At 37.6% G+C, this 13,188-nt stretch overlaps 1 protein-coding gene across 6 annotated transcripts in view; it reads left to right on the forward strand.

The window, feature by feature from the left end:
- The window catches only part of LOC311294900 (uncharacterized protein), a 151,006-nt gene that overhangs the window by 10,244 nt on the left and 127,574 nt on the right, over positions 1 to 13,188 (forward strand). For all 6 annotated transcript variants that reach the window (XM_084415962.1, XM_084415963.1, XM_084415964.1 and 3 more), the window contains exons 3-5: positions 4,678 to 4,761; positions 5,244 to 7,181; positions 11,597 to 11,770. In XM_084415962.1, coding sequence (XP_084272088.1) covers positions 4,678 to 4,761; positions 5,244 to 7,181; positions 11,597 to 11,770 — 2,196 coding nt within the window. The remainder of the gene's footprint in view (positions 1 to 4,677; positions 4,762 to 5,243; positions 7,182 to 11,596; positions 11,771 to 13,188) is intronic.

Genomic DNA, 13,188 nt, shown 5'->3' on the forward strand with positions numbered 1-13,188 from the left:
TATTACCAATGTACTTATTGTGCACTTTTTAGAAATATATTAAAAGTATGCTTGTGTTTATCATATTTCTTTAAAGTAAGCATAGGCCTATATTTATTACCAATGTACCTTTAGTGCATTTGTTAGAAATATATTAAAAGTATGCTTGTGTTTAGCATATTTCTTTAAAGTATAATTAAGCATATATTTATTACCAATGTACTTCTAGTGCATTTGTTAGAAATATATTAACATTATGCTTGTGTTTAGCATATTTATTTAAAGTATAATATTAAGCATATATTTATTACCAATGTACTTCTAGTATACTTTTTAGAAATATATTAAAATGCAATTCAATGTATTTTTAATGCACTTCAAATAACCATGTTGGTAATACAAATGTATTATAAACATACTATTTGTATTTCAAGTATATTTTTAATACATTTAATACTACGTCTTTTTCACCTGGGCATGCTCGCTATGGGGAAAAGTATTATGAATTTAAGGGATGGTTCGGAGTAAAATCAACCTAGGGTCCTTTGCACCATGACCTCGAGCCAAACACCCCCCAGAAGCCTTTTTTTCCTTAGTCGAACATTATTAAAGGTAGAGCTTATTTAGAGAAATCAGCAGGATGGCTTAGTGCAGGCGCTAACGGATCCTATGATGTATCTCGTAAATTACCCCACTAATAATGCGCAGAATGGTACCATGGTACCTACTTCTACAGTAGTACAAATAGGTTCTGTACTCATAAAACGAGGCATTGGAAAGTTTATAAGTACACCAGGAGTACACTACATCCATATGCATCACTTTCTGCCAGGACTTTTACAGGCTTTCCCCAAATCACGGAAGTGACCTCGACGTCCGGGTTAGCGGTAGCATAAGCCATCAGGCAAGTGTTATTTAAATAAACTCCAGATGTACTTACAAACTTTCCAATGCCTTGTTTTATGAGTACAGAGAGCTGTGTAACAGTGTCGCTTGATCAATATTGTCTCGCGCTGCATTGGTCCAAACTGATAAATGCTCCATGAAGCACAAAATAATGAGTAGCGCAGTTACGTTCAGCTTTCATTACGTTTGCCATTTGATGTTGGGCAACGTTGTGGTGGTCGCGCCAGCGTCTTCTCCATTATGAGTGTGCTTGCTGCTCGCCAACATTAAAAAAATTACGTTAATTTTAACATTGAATCAACATAGAAACAATATCAAATCAATTTTGCTTTATGTACAGCAGGATTCTATGCCAGTTTTTTGTCTGTTTTACTCCTTTCAATAAATAACAAGGTAGGGACGCAATTAATATGGTTTTGAATCAAAAAGTCTCATAAAGTAAACAACTTTAAACCTTCAGTTTACATGCAAATATTTTTATTTATGACCCCACACTGTTTGAACAGGAATTAACATCACATTCAGGAAAAGCAAGTGGCTCTAAAAATGTGTCTAATGGTGACTTTAACATTGAATCAACATAGAAACAATATCAAATCAATTTTGCTTTATGTACAGCAGGATTCTATGCCAGTTTTTTGTCTGTTTTACTCCTTTCAATAAATAACAAGGTAGGGACGCAATTAATATGGTTTTGAATCAAAAAGTCTCATAAAGTAAACAACTTTAAACCTTCAGTTTACATGCAAATATTTTTATTTATGACCCCACACTGTTTGAACAGGAATTAACATCACATTCAGGAAAAGCAAGTGGCTCTAAAAATGTGTCTAATGGTGACTAAAACCCATGAACATTTTATAAAACATTATGGCCTGGTTTCACAGACAGGACTTAGATTAAGCCAGGATTAGGCATTTAGTTAAAGATTAAAAGTAATGAAGAAATGATCAGAAATGTGCAGAGGTTTCACCAAAATGTTGTCTGGGATACAGTTGCATGTGTAAATAAGATCAAGTTGGTTGCCTGATTTGTAAGTACCTGAGGTGATGACCGTTTGAGATCGAATGAGGCTAGGAGAGATGAAGTCTCTCTAGAAGTCTTCTCTAGATGAATGTTGAAATCGACAAAGACTGCAAGTGGGGTGTCATCCTCAGGGAATGAGTACAGCAGTACATCTAGCTCCTCTACAAAGCTTCCCAGTGAGCCTAGGGGGTAGTAAATAACTACATTATCGATCTTAATGTGAGTTGTAAGTGTAATAGCATGATATTCAAATGAATTGTTAGTGCATAGAGAAGAGTGAGTTAAGTATTTCCAATTGTTAGAAATGAGAAGCCCTGTAACCCCACCCCTCCCAGACTGGCGAGGGGAGTGAGAGAAAGAGAAGTTGTTGAGAGCAGCAGGGGTTGCTGAGTCTTCTGGACGAATCCAGGTCTCAGTCAAGCCCAAGATATTGAGAGTAGATTGAGTTGCAAAGGGTGGAATGAAGTCTGCTTTATTGACTGTTGACTGACAAATCCAGAGACCCACAGAGAAAGAGAGAGAGGTGCGTGAGAGGTGCCTGGGAAGCAGATTAGCAGTATTGCGCCGCCTTCTGTGTGCGATGAAAGAGCGTTGTTTAGCCACAACAGGAATGTACTGAAAGCACATGTTGAGTAAGAGAAAAAGGAAGTGGGAGAGGAAAGGAAAGGGGAAAAGAAGATAATTAAGTGTGATACAGGTGTCCTTGCTCTGTGGAGTCGCGCAGATAGAGTCGCAGGTCTTTACCCGAGTCAGTCTTCACACGAGGAGGCTGAACATGAGAGCTGAACGCTTCTGCGGCAGCGCACACACTACATACATATACTGCTTTCCAACGCTTGAGTGAGGACAGCTGTGCCCCAATTAGCTCAGCAAAAGCAAATAGCCCGTGAATGGGAGAAATCGAAACTAAAGTGTTGGACAGCACGACAGTAAAATTGCTGTAAAAAAATAGCAAAACTTATCAAACGCGGCTGTTATTTAAAATTGCGATGTATTCTTATAAAATACAGATTACTATAAAAGTAAAAAATAAAAATAAGCAGATAATAGAAAATAGTCCTTCCTAGTAGCGAATAATAATCTAAGCACCAACAGATCTGGGTATTAAGCAAAAACCACTCACCGTGTTCACTGACTGACTGCTTGTCCTGGCTTTCTCCTAAATCTCTCTAGTTTATATTTGCTTATACAGTCGCTGTGCCCGCCCTTACAATTAGCACATCAAAGGCCCATAAATGGGTGAAATCGTAACTAAAGTGTTGGACAGCACGACACTTAAGTGTAAAGCGGGAGAGATGATTGATTCAGGTGCACTCTGTGTTTCTGCTAATGTGTTACACAATATTGCTAATGTGACGTCATCATGACATATTCCCAGTGGTGAACGCAAAGCATTTTGGGAATCCGCGGCACAAACATAAGGCGCCAAACTTCATTGCATGGAGGGAAGAACGCAGTGTTCAAGATGCCTGCATTTTGTAGGATTATATTCTGTTTTTCACGCTAATTTTTCATTATTTTCATGCCAGAACACTTGCCTGCTATGCCAGCCTGGCCAAACATACCCATAATTCTTTGCGTTCTGAAGAGGTTGCCGCCCATTTGGTCACATGTCTTAGCGATCTCTATAGCGATCTACAAATTTATATAAATCGCATTTATCGTTTGAATTTCATGATACAGTTCTCAGTTTTACAGAATTTGAAAGCTGAGACCTTGTTCTTATCAAAATAACAAAGTAAATATCTTATCAATATCTATTATTATTGTGATTTTTGAACGGGTGGTGTGCTACAAATAATGTTTACTGAAGGTAAGAAATATTTACTATGTTTGTAAAATTATTACCTTCATCTGGGCATGAAACTCTGGATGGTGATGATCCTTCAGGTGCTGCAACATTGTGTTCGCTGCATTTGATGACACTTTTCATCTGCATGTTTTACATATTGAATACTGTCTTCAACCACTTTTCAATTATTTTTTAGATAGCCAAAAGACTTCTAAATAGCTTATTTAATTTGCTTATTCAGCGGATGCAAGTCCAGGAGATCATGTTCCACTATGTTTTCATTTTGAGAGTTTCACTTATGCTGAAAGTTCATGCTTTACCCAGATAATCACCTTGTGAACTCACTAGTAACAGCCTCACAGAGCATCCAGACAGATGTGTGGAGCAAGTGCTTAATCCCAGTTCGAAAGACTCTTTTTCATCTTTTTTTTCCAGTTTTTTAACGGTATCTTCCAAATTATTATGGTTTAATAACTGTGACTGTTTTAATTGCAGTTAATTGTGAAATCAGGTAATCGCGACGTCCTTACTCATGTCTACTGATTTGGCAGTTTAAACTTAAAATGTTTTGTCACATAGTTAGGAAAACAATCAAGGAAAAGAGTGATCTGTGTCTGCTTCATTAAATTAACATTTATTAGTTGGTACATAATATATAATATTTTAAAGAGAAAACTGAGGTTTCATTAACAGTATTGCATTAAAAGCATTTAGGGTAACTTGAACAACTGGGTTTTTTTTTTTTTCTGCTGTAACTCTTTCATTCAGTTTGTATTGAACATGCATACCGGCTCAGTTTAGCTCTCTTACATTTCATGTGTATTTGTTTGAAGTGTGTCTTACTGTTGACAAAACCTCTGTTTTCTTTACATGTAATACAAGAACTGCTCTATAAACCAGTATTGGTGTTCATTTATTGGAGCAGACAGATAATCTGCAAAGAAACCATCTGAAATATTCTCTCTTTCTCCCAGTATCTTCAGCAGGAAGAGAAAGAGAGCAGCATCTCCTCTACAGCCCCCTGATCTCAGTGATGAAGCAGCGCCCAGCGACCGTCTGTGAGTATATTCATGTAGAGCGAGACATTCAGCACAAGAACACAGAGTGTACACACAAACAATAAAAGGAACATTATTACATTTTAATTTTATTTCTGCAATAAAGTTCTTTAAACAGAACAAAAATCATAAACTGAAGTCAAGTTCTCTTTTTTTAACAACAAATACAACAGAAACTGAAATTGTGATGTAAAGGAAGAGTCGGTAGGGCCTTTGTTAAATACAGCCTCTTTGTTAAATATTGGTTGTATATGCTTCTCTTTCATTTCTCATTTATATGTCTATATGACACTGTATTTTTGTTACATGGGTTTTCTGCATATACTGATATGGACAGTAATCATATTATAGTCTATTAATCAAACACTTCTTTATAAATGTGTTTGTGGTATGATTTCAAATAGGATAATTTAATATTAGAGACATTTAAATATTTTCTCTCTTTTGTTTTTGTCTTTCTGTTCATCATAATGTGTTTTCAGTGACTGGAGAGCTGACCAGATCAGATATGTGTCCTGTCAGACCAGCACATCCTCCTCCTGTCAGAAACGCATCAGTCATCATGACACAGAAGCAGCCCTGCAGCTCGATTCTCACCAACCAGTGCATGAGGATCTTCAGAGAGTCAAAGACCGGCACAAAACCAGCATGAAGAACAGATACGAGAGAGTTTTTGAGGGAATCAAACTACAAGAGAATCAAACCCTCCTGAACAGGATTTACACACAGCTGTACATCATAGAGGGAGAGAGTGAAGGAGTGAATGAAGAGCATGAGGTGCTACAGATGGAGAAAAGTTACAAGACACTCCAAGACACTCCAATCCACTGCAATGACATCTTTAATCCTTCACCTGAACCTGGATATGAGGAGATGAGAAGAGAGAAGAAAGACCAAATCAAGACTGTTCTTACTAAAGGCATCGCTGGAATTGGAAAAACCGTCTCTGTGCAGAAGTTCATTCTGGACTGGGCCGAGGGAAAAGCCAATCAGGATGTAGATTTCATGTTTGTGCTTCCATTTAGAGAGCTGAACTTGATTAAAGATCATCAGTATAGTCTTCACAGACTTCTGCTGGACTTTCATCCTGAACTTCAAGATCTGGACTCAGAGATGTATGATGAATGTACAGTTGTGTTGATCTTTGATGGTCTGGATGAAAGCAGATTGACACTGAAGTTTTCAGACAGTGAGAAAGTTTCTGATGTGACTGAGACTTCATCAGTGGGTATGTTGATGTCAAACCTCATGAAAGGAGATCTGCTTCCCTCTGCTCTCATCTGGATCACCACCAGACCAGCAGCAGCCAATCAGATCCCATCTAACTACATCAACCGTGTGACAGAAATTCAGGGATTCAATGACCCTCAGAAGGAGGAATATTTCAGTAAGAGAATCAGTGATGAGCATCAAGCCAGCAGAATCATCTCACACATCAGAAGAGCAAGAAGCCTCCACATCATGTGCCACATACCCGTCTTCTGCTGGATCTCAGCCACTGTGCTTCAAAACATCCTGAAACAAGATCTCAGTGCAGAAATCCCTCAAACTCTGACTGAAATGTACATACACTTCCTCCTCATTCAAACTCATATGAGGAACCAGAAGTATGAAGAGAGAGATCCAGAGAAACTCCTGCAGTCCAACAGAGACGTGATTGTGAAACTTGCTGAACTGGCTTTCAATCAGTTGATGAAGGGCAATGTGATGTTCTATGAGGAGGACCTGAGAGAGAGCGGCATAGACGTCACTGATGCCTCAGTGTATTCTGGGATTTGCACTGAGATCTTCAGGGAGGAATCTGTGATTTATCACAGGAAGGTTTACAGCTTTGTACATCTGAGCTTTCAGGAGTTTTTTGCAGCACTGTATGTGTTTTTCTGCTTTTTACACAAGAATAGTGAAGTTCTGAAAATGTTCCTCAGAGGAAAGTCCAGAACTCAGTGTGAGAATGTTCCTCTGGACGAGCTCCTGAAGGGAGTAATGAATAAAGCATTAAACAGTAAAAATGGACACCTGGATCTTTTCCTTCGATTCCTTCATGGCATCTCACTGGAGTCCAACCAGAGACTCTTACAGGATGTGCTGATTCACACAGAGAACAACCCAGAGAGCATCAAGAAAATAATCCAAAACCTCAAACGAGGTCAAAAAAACAATGTCAGTCCTGAAAGATGGATGAATCTGTCACACTGCATGATTGAAATGAAGGATCATTCTGTTCTTAAAGAAATGCAGGCATTTTTAAACTCTGAAACAAAAAGAAAAAGTCTTTCTCTTGCTCAATGCTCAACATTGGCCAACATGATCATGATGTCAGAGGAGGCACTGGATGAGTTAGACTTCATGAAGTACAAATTCAAATCAAAAGAGGGGAAATTGAGACTGTTCCCTGCTGTGAGGAACTGCAGAAAAGCTCTGTAAGTGTGAAAATATAAACATAATTATTTTTGACAGAAGTTGTGACAGAGGTTTGATGAGTTTTATGGGGGTTTGTGTTCAAAAACACTTTTAATTTTTTTTAATTTTTTTATACTTTGTGAACATAACCAAGCTACCAGTAAAACTAGTCCAACTCTAAGGCAGATGTTGATGCCATTTTAGTCAATATAATTGGTTTATATAATAAAGTACTTCATCATATCGTCGCTGTCGGGCACAATCCTCGTATCTCCAAAATCATTATTTTTCAGGAAATAAAAAAACCGGCATATTTTTTGAGTAATTAACATTGTATCGTTAAAGTTGGTATTATACCTTATATTGCTATCATATACTGTTGAGTACCAACATTAACACAACATTTCCCCAAAATCATGTTTAATCGGAGATACGAGATTTATGACTTGGGAGCAGGGAGATACGAGGTTACACTGTCATTGATAAGAATGGTACGGACAAAGATGTCGCTGCTACCAGCAGTGTTCATAACAGTCTGTGGTCGCGTTGAGCCTTTTGACAAGAGATAAGGCTTTAAGAGCTATTCAAATCTAATGATTGTGGTTACATACATCTTCCTAAACTCCGTTTTAAACGTTTAAGAGGTATGAGTGATGCAATACCAAAATACTAGGCTGTCTAAAATAGGCAGAAATTAATCTGCACGCAAACAAAGTCGGCGGTCGCGTTGAGCCTTTTGACAAGAGAGAAGGCTTCAATAGTTAACCAAAGCTAACGACTGTGGTTACATACATCTTCTTAAACTCCATTTTAAAGGTTTAAGAGCTATAAGTGAAGCAGAACAAAAAACGATGAGGTGACTAGGCTCTCTAATAGGTGGAAATTAGCCTAATCTGCACGTAAACTTACCTTCGTGGCCCACGGGCTTCCTTCTGCACCGAAGCATTACAGCTGTCGATTTTTAACAAAACAGCCCTACTCAAATGTATCTAACCTAACTATTTTAACTCGTTATTGTCTAAAAACAGACAGAGTTATCCAAAGATAGGCTTAGCTGCTACTTGGCGCCAGTAGACGGATCTTTTTCTCCCATAAATAAAACCTGCTACTTGGGGTATTTTACATGCACAGTGCCAACTTCGAGTCAGTAAAATAATAATACAAACAATAATTTAATGCTGGTATCCAAAACATTTAATTCAATTCAAGTATTATATTAGATACATTTTAAAACTTCAATGCACACGTATAATAAGCCTAGTAATAATGCGCCTAGTAATAATTAGACATTTAAAATACATCAATAACAGATATCATAGTTTAACACAGATAAAATCAGAGTTAAGGCTTGCTTTACGTGTTGCTCGTCGAGGATTTCTTAATTGTTGCTACTTCCAATCTTGAGGAGACAAAATGCCGTGGAGGCTCCAGCCGCGGAGTGAAGAAGAGGTGGAGTTACGAGGATTCTCAGACAGTTGAAGTGTCCAATGGAGTTAAGAGATTTGCTCTCAAGCTATTTTCAACACTTTAGATTGGTTAATAATTTGTAAAAATAACAGAATCACGTGGGGACTGACCAATAGCATCGATTTGTGAATCAAATTGACAAAATTTGGACATACGAGGTTTCCGCCCAACAGTGATGATATATATATGCTGAGTTTAGGACACTGGCCCTCCAAATTTCCTCACACAAGCAAATCTCATTCAGATTTACTTGCAAATTACAGACAGGTGTGTTTAATTAGAGTTGCTTAAGTCTGCAGGACATCAGCCCTCCAGGACTGGAGTTGAAGATCCCTGATGTACAAAATGTACTTTTAATTAAGTAAAATCTTTGTTTTAATTTTGAACAGAGTGAATGTTAAAGGAAAATGATCTTTTATGGTGAATTAGGTTAACTAAGTCAGTGCTTCTCAAACCTGTCCTGGGTCCACCAACACTGCACATTTTTGATGTCTCCCTCATCTAACACACCCGATTTAACTCAGTAGTTCATTATTAGAGGCTGCAAGAATTGAATTGGGTGTGACTGATGTGAGAGACCTCCAAAATGTGCGATGATGGGGAATAATATACATTAATATACAAACCCGATTCCAAAAAAGTTGGGACACTGTACAAATTGTGAATAAAAACAGAATGCAATGATGTCGAAGTTTCAAATTTCAATATTTTATTCAGAATACAACATAGATGACATATCAAATATTTAAACTGAGAAAATGTATAATTTTAAGGAAAAAATAAGTTGATTTTAAATTTCATGGCATCAACAAATCTCAAAAAAGTTGGGACAAGGCCATGTTTACCACTGTGTGGCATCCCCTAAATGGTAAAAAATGGTAAATGGACTGCATTTATATAGCGCTTTCACAGACTTATGGCCACCAAAGCGCAAATGTTTTCTATGGGTGAAAGATCTGGACTGCAGGCTGGCCATTTCAGTACCCAGATCCTTCTTCTACGCAGCCATGATATTGTCATTGATGCAGTATGTGTTCTGGCATTATCATGTTAAAAAAATCCAAGGTCTTCCCTGAAAGAGACGACGTCTGAATGGGAGCATAATTGTTCTAGAACTTGGATATACCTTTCAGCATTGATGCTGCCTTTCCAAACTGAAAACGCCTGCGATTCTGGATCCTGTTTAGATATGGCTTCTTTTTTGACCCATAGAGTTTTAGCCGGCAACGGCGAATGGCACGGTGAATTGTGTTCACCGACAGTATTTTCTGGAAGTATTCCTGTGCCCATGTTGTGATTTCCATTACAGTAGCATTCCTGTATGTGATGCAGTGCCGTCTAAGGACCCGAAGATCACAGGCATCCAGTATGGTTTTCCGGCCTTGATCCTTATGCACAGAGATTGTTCAACATGACATCATGACTTTGCGTAAACATACACGCCACTTTCAAGTCAAGTGGCGTGTTATCTATACGCATTTTGAGCTATCTGCGTTTATGTCCACGCCGTCATCTTCCGCGTGTATGTCTACGCCGTTAAATGTCCGAGTGATTCCGCGTGTATGTCTACGCCGTTAAATGTCTGAGCGAAACGAAGCAAAATGTAAATCTACATCTGGGGAGCGATATTTTTTTACTAGGATGGTAGGGGAAGACTCATAAATGGTATTAACCCCAGTGACGGGTAGGTTTAGGGACGGGGTTGGGGTAAGTCATATATATTTATATAGAGAGTAATGTAACGTTAAGTCAACGGCGTTGATAAACACGCTGAAAAGCGATTATGCGTGTTGATAGCACGCCAAAAATGGAAATACGAATTGGCGTGTCATACATACGCCATTTCATGAGATTAGTCTGGATTGTTCCAGATTCTCTGAATCTTTGGATGATATTATGCACTGTAGGTGATGATAACTTCAAACTCTTTGCAATTTTTTTCTCTGAGAAACTCCTTTCTGATATTGCTCCACTATTTTTCACCACAGCATTGGGGGAATTGGTGATCCTCTGCCCATCTTGACTTCTGAGAGACACTGCCACTCTGAGAGGCTCTTTTTATACCCAATCATGTTGCCAATTGACCATTAAGTTTCAAATTGGTCCTCCAGCTGTTCCTTATATGTACATTTAACTTTTCCAGCCTCTTATTGCTACCTGTCCCAACTTTTTTGGAATGTGTAGCTCTCATGAAATCCAAAATGAGCCAATATTTGGCATGACATTTCAAAATGTCTCACTTTCAACATTTGATATGTTATCTATATTCTATTGTGAATAAAATATAAATTTATGAGATTTGTAAATTATTCCATTCCTTTTTTATTCACAATTTGTGGGTGTCCCAACTTTTTTGGAATCGGGTTTGTATTACGATATATTGAATAATGCTGAATAATGTAGTGTACATGTTGAAAACATGTCAAGTCTAATTGGTCAAACAAAAATTAGACTCAAAATTCCCATTCAAATAGTTGCCTCAATTGTTTTAGTTAAACCAAGGCAATATTTTTTAGTTTGGAAACCTGTTGCCTTAAATTTCTCAATTATTTCTAACTTTGGTTTATCTCAAAAATAATTGGGGCGACTGTTTGAATGAGTATTATGTCTTTATTATCTATATTTTGTTTGACCAGTTAGACTTAAGTAATACCAACAGAACTTTCCTCGTAAACTCAGCCCAAATACTTTGTGTAGCAGAAACATAACTCAAGTGAAAGTAACACATGAATGCACATTAGTGCAATAATAAATATATCGTCACATATTTTTCAATATATGAAAAGTGACAATTCCTTGTTCATTATATTTTAATATATTAACGCAATATATTATTATTTATATTTCCAATATATTTAAACCATTTAATATATTGATCATAAATACGTGTATGGAAATATATTTTCTTTGCATAAGGGGACATCAGCACAACAGCATGCATTTTAACCAGAGTCCTCCTTGTTTTCAGATTGGCAGGCTGTCATCTCACAGATCAGCACTGTGACATTTTGGCCTCAGCTCTACAATCATCAAACTCCCCCCTGAGAGAGCTGGACCTGAGTAACAATCACCTGCAGGATCCGGGAGCAAAGCTGCTTTTTGCTGGACTAAAGAGTCCAAACTGTCAACTTAACATACTGAGGTTTGTGTTTCACACTGATGATAATTAGTACAGACCCCCGTCAAGCATGTCTAAGAAGAAAACATTTTGGGAAATAGAAAAATTTTGTTTTTCCCTTCATAAGCCTACCACAAATCTAACTGCCCTCTTGGAGATGTGTATACAGTGGGGTCCAAAAGTTTGAGGCAAAAAGTGAAAATATTTAAATTCTGCACTTTTTTATCATTTTATAAACATATTTTCATGACAAATTACCCTTTTCTAAGCCGTCTTTAAAGTTTTACTGACCAGTCCTACATTAACCACTGTTGCTTTTTTTTTCTACGTTTTGCTTTTTTTTTAACTATATTTATGAATCGTCTTTGTGTTTGGATAATTTTAAATACAAACAAAAATAATCCAAAAATATGCCAATTTGTTTTTGTTGGGTCATCCAAAATAGTGACACAAGGTTTCTAGAAATACAAGTTTTTTCCCCCTTTCCCAAATCTTTAAGACATTCATGCTGTAGATTTGTCACCTTCATTTCTGTGACGTCCACCAGCTAGAGTTCTCCATGATCTCCACCACAGGACATTCTTTCTGACTCTTTAGCGTCTCCACCATGAACTACATCTCCTATAACCCATTGCCCAGACTCATTATGGTTTATTACTTCTACCTGTCTATCATTTACTTGCATAAGTTTGTCTATTTAAGCTCTGTGCTTCTACCCACTCTATGCGAACTGTTAGTGTACATACTGCAGTTCTGAGTACTTGTATTTTCGGCCAGTGCATATTGGCGTGCAAGATTTGCATCTCCGTTCTGCCCCACAGTGTGGGTATAAATATACGGAAGCAGATGCAATGCACATTCAGTTTTTTTTTCTAGTTTCATACTTTGTGAACATAACCAAGCTACCAGTAAAACTAGTCCAACTCTAAGGCAGGTGTTGATGTCATTTTAGTCAATATAATTGGTTTATGTAATAAAGTACTTCATCATACATATAAATATAATATATAGCTGCAGTCCTGGAGGACAAGTGTCCTGCTGAGTTTAGGACACTGGCCCTCCAAATATCCTCACACAAGCGAATCTCATTCAGATTTACTTGCAAATTACAGACAGGTGTGTTTAATTAGAGATGGAACTTAAGTCTGCAGGACATCAGCCCTCCAGGACTGGAGTTGAAGATCCCTGATGTAGAAAATGTACTTTTAATTTAAGGTTCCATTGCATGAAAATTTCACTTTATGAGGTTTTTTAACATTAATATGAGTTCCTCTAGCCTGTCTATGGTCCCCCAGTGGCTAGACATTTTGATGGGTGTAAACCAAGCCCTGGGTATTTTTGAGAAAATGAAAGCTCAGACGGGCGAATCTAGAATCTTCCCTTTATGTCGTCATAAGGGGAAAGGTCACCTCCCCTTTCTCTGCTTTGCCCACAAAGAGAAT

This window comes from Rutilus rutilus, assembly GCF_951802725.1.
Source record: "Rutilus rutilus genome assembly, chromosome: 1".
Classification (NCBI taxonomy): domain Eukaryota; kingdom Metazoa; phylum Chordata; class Actinopteri; order Cypriniformes; family Leuciscidae; genus Rutilus; species Rutilus rutilus.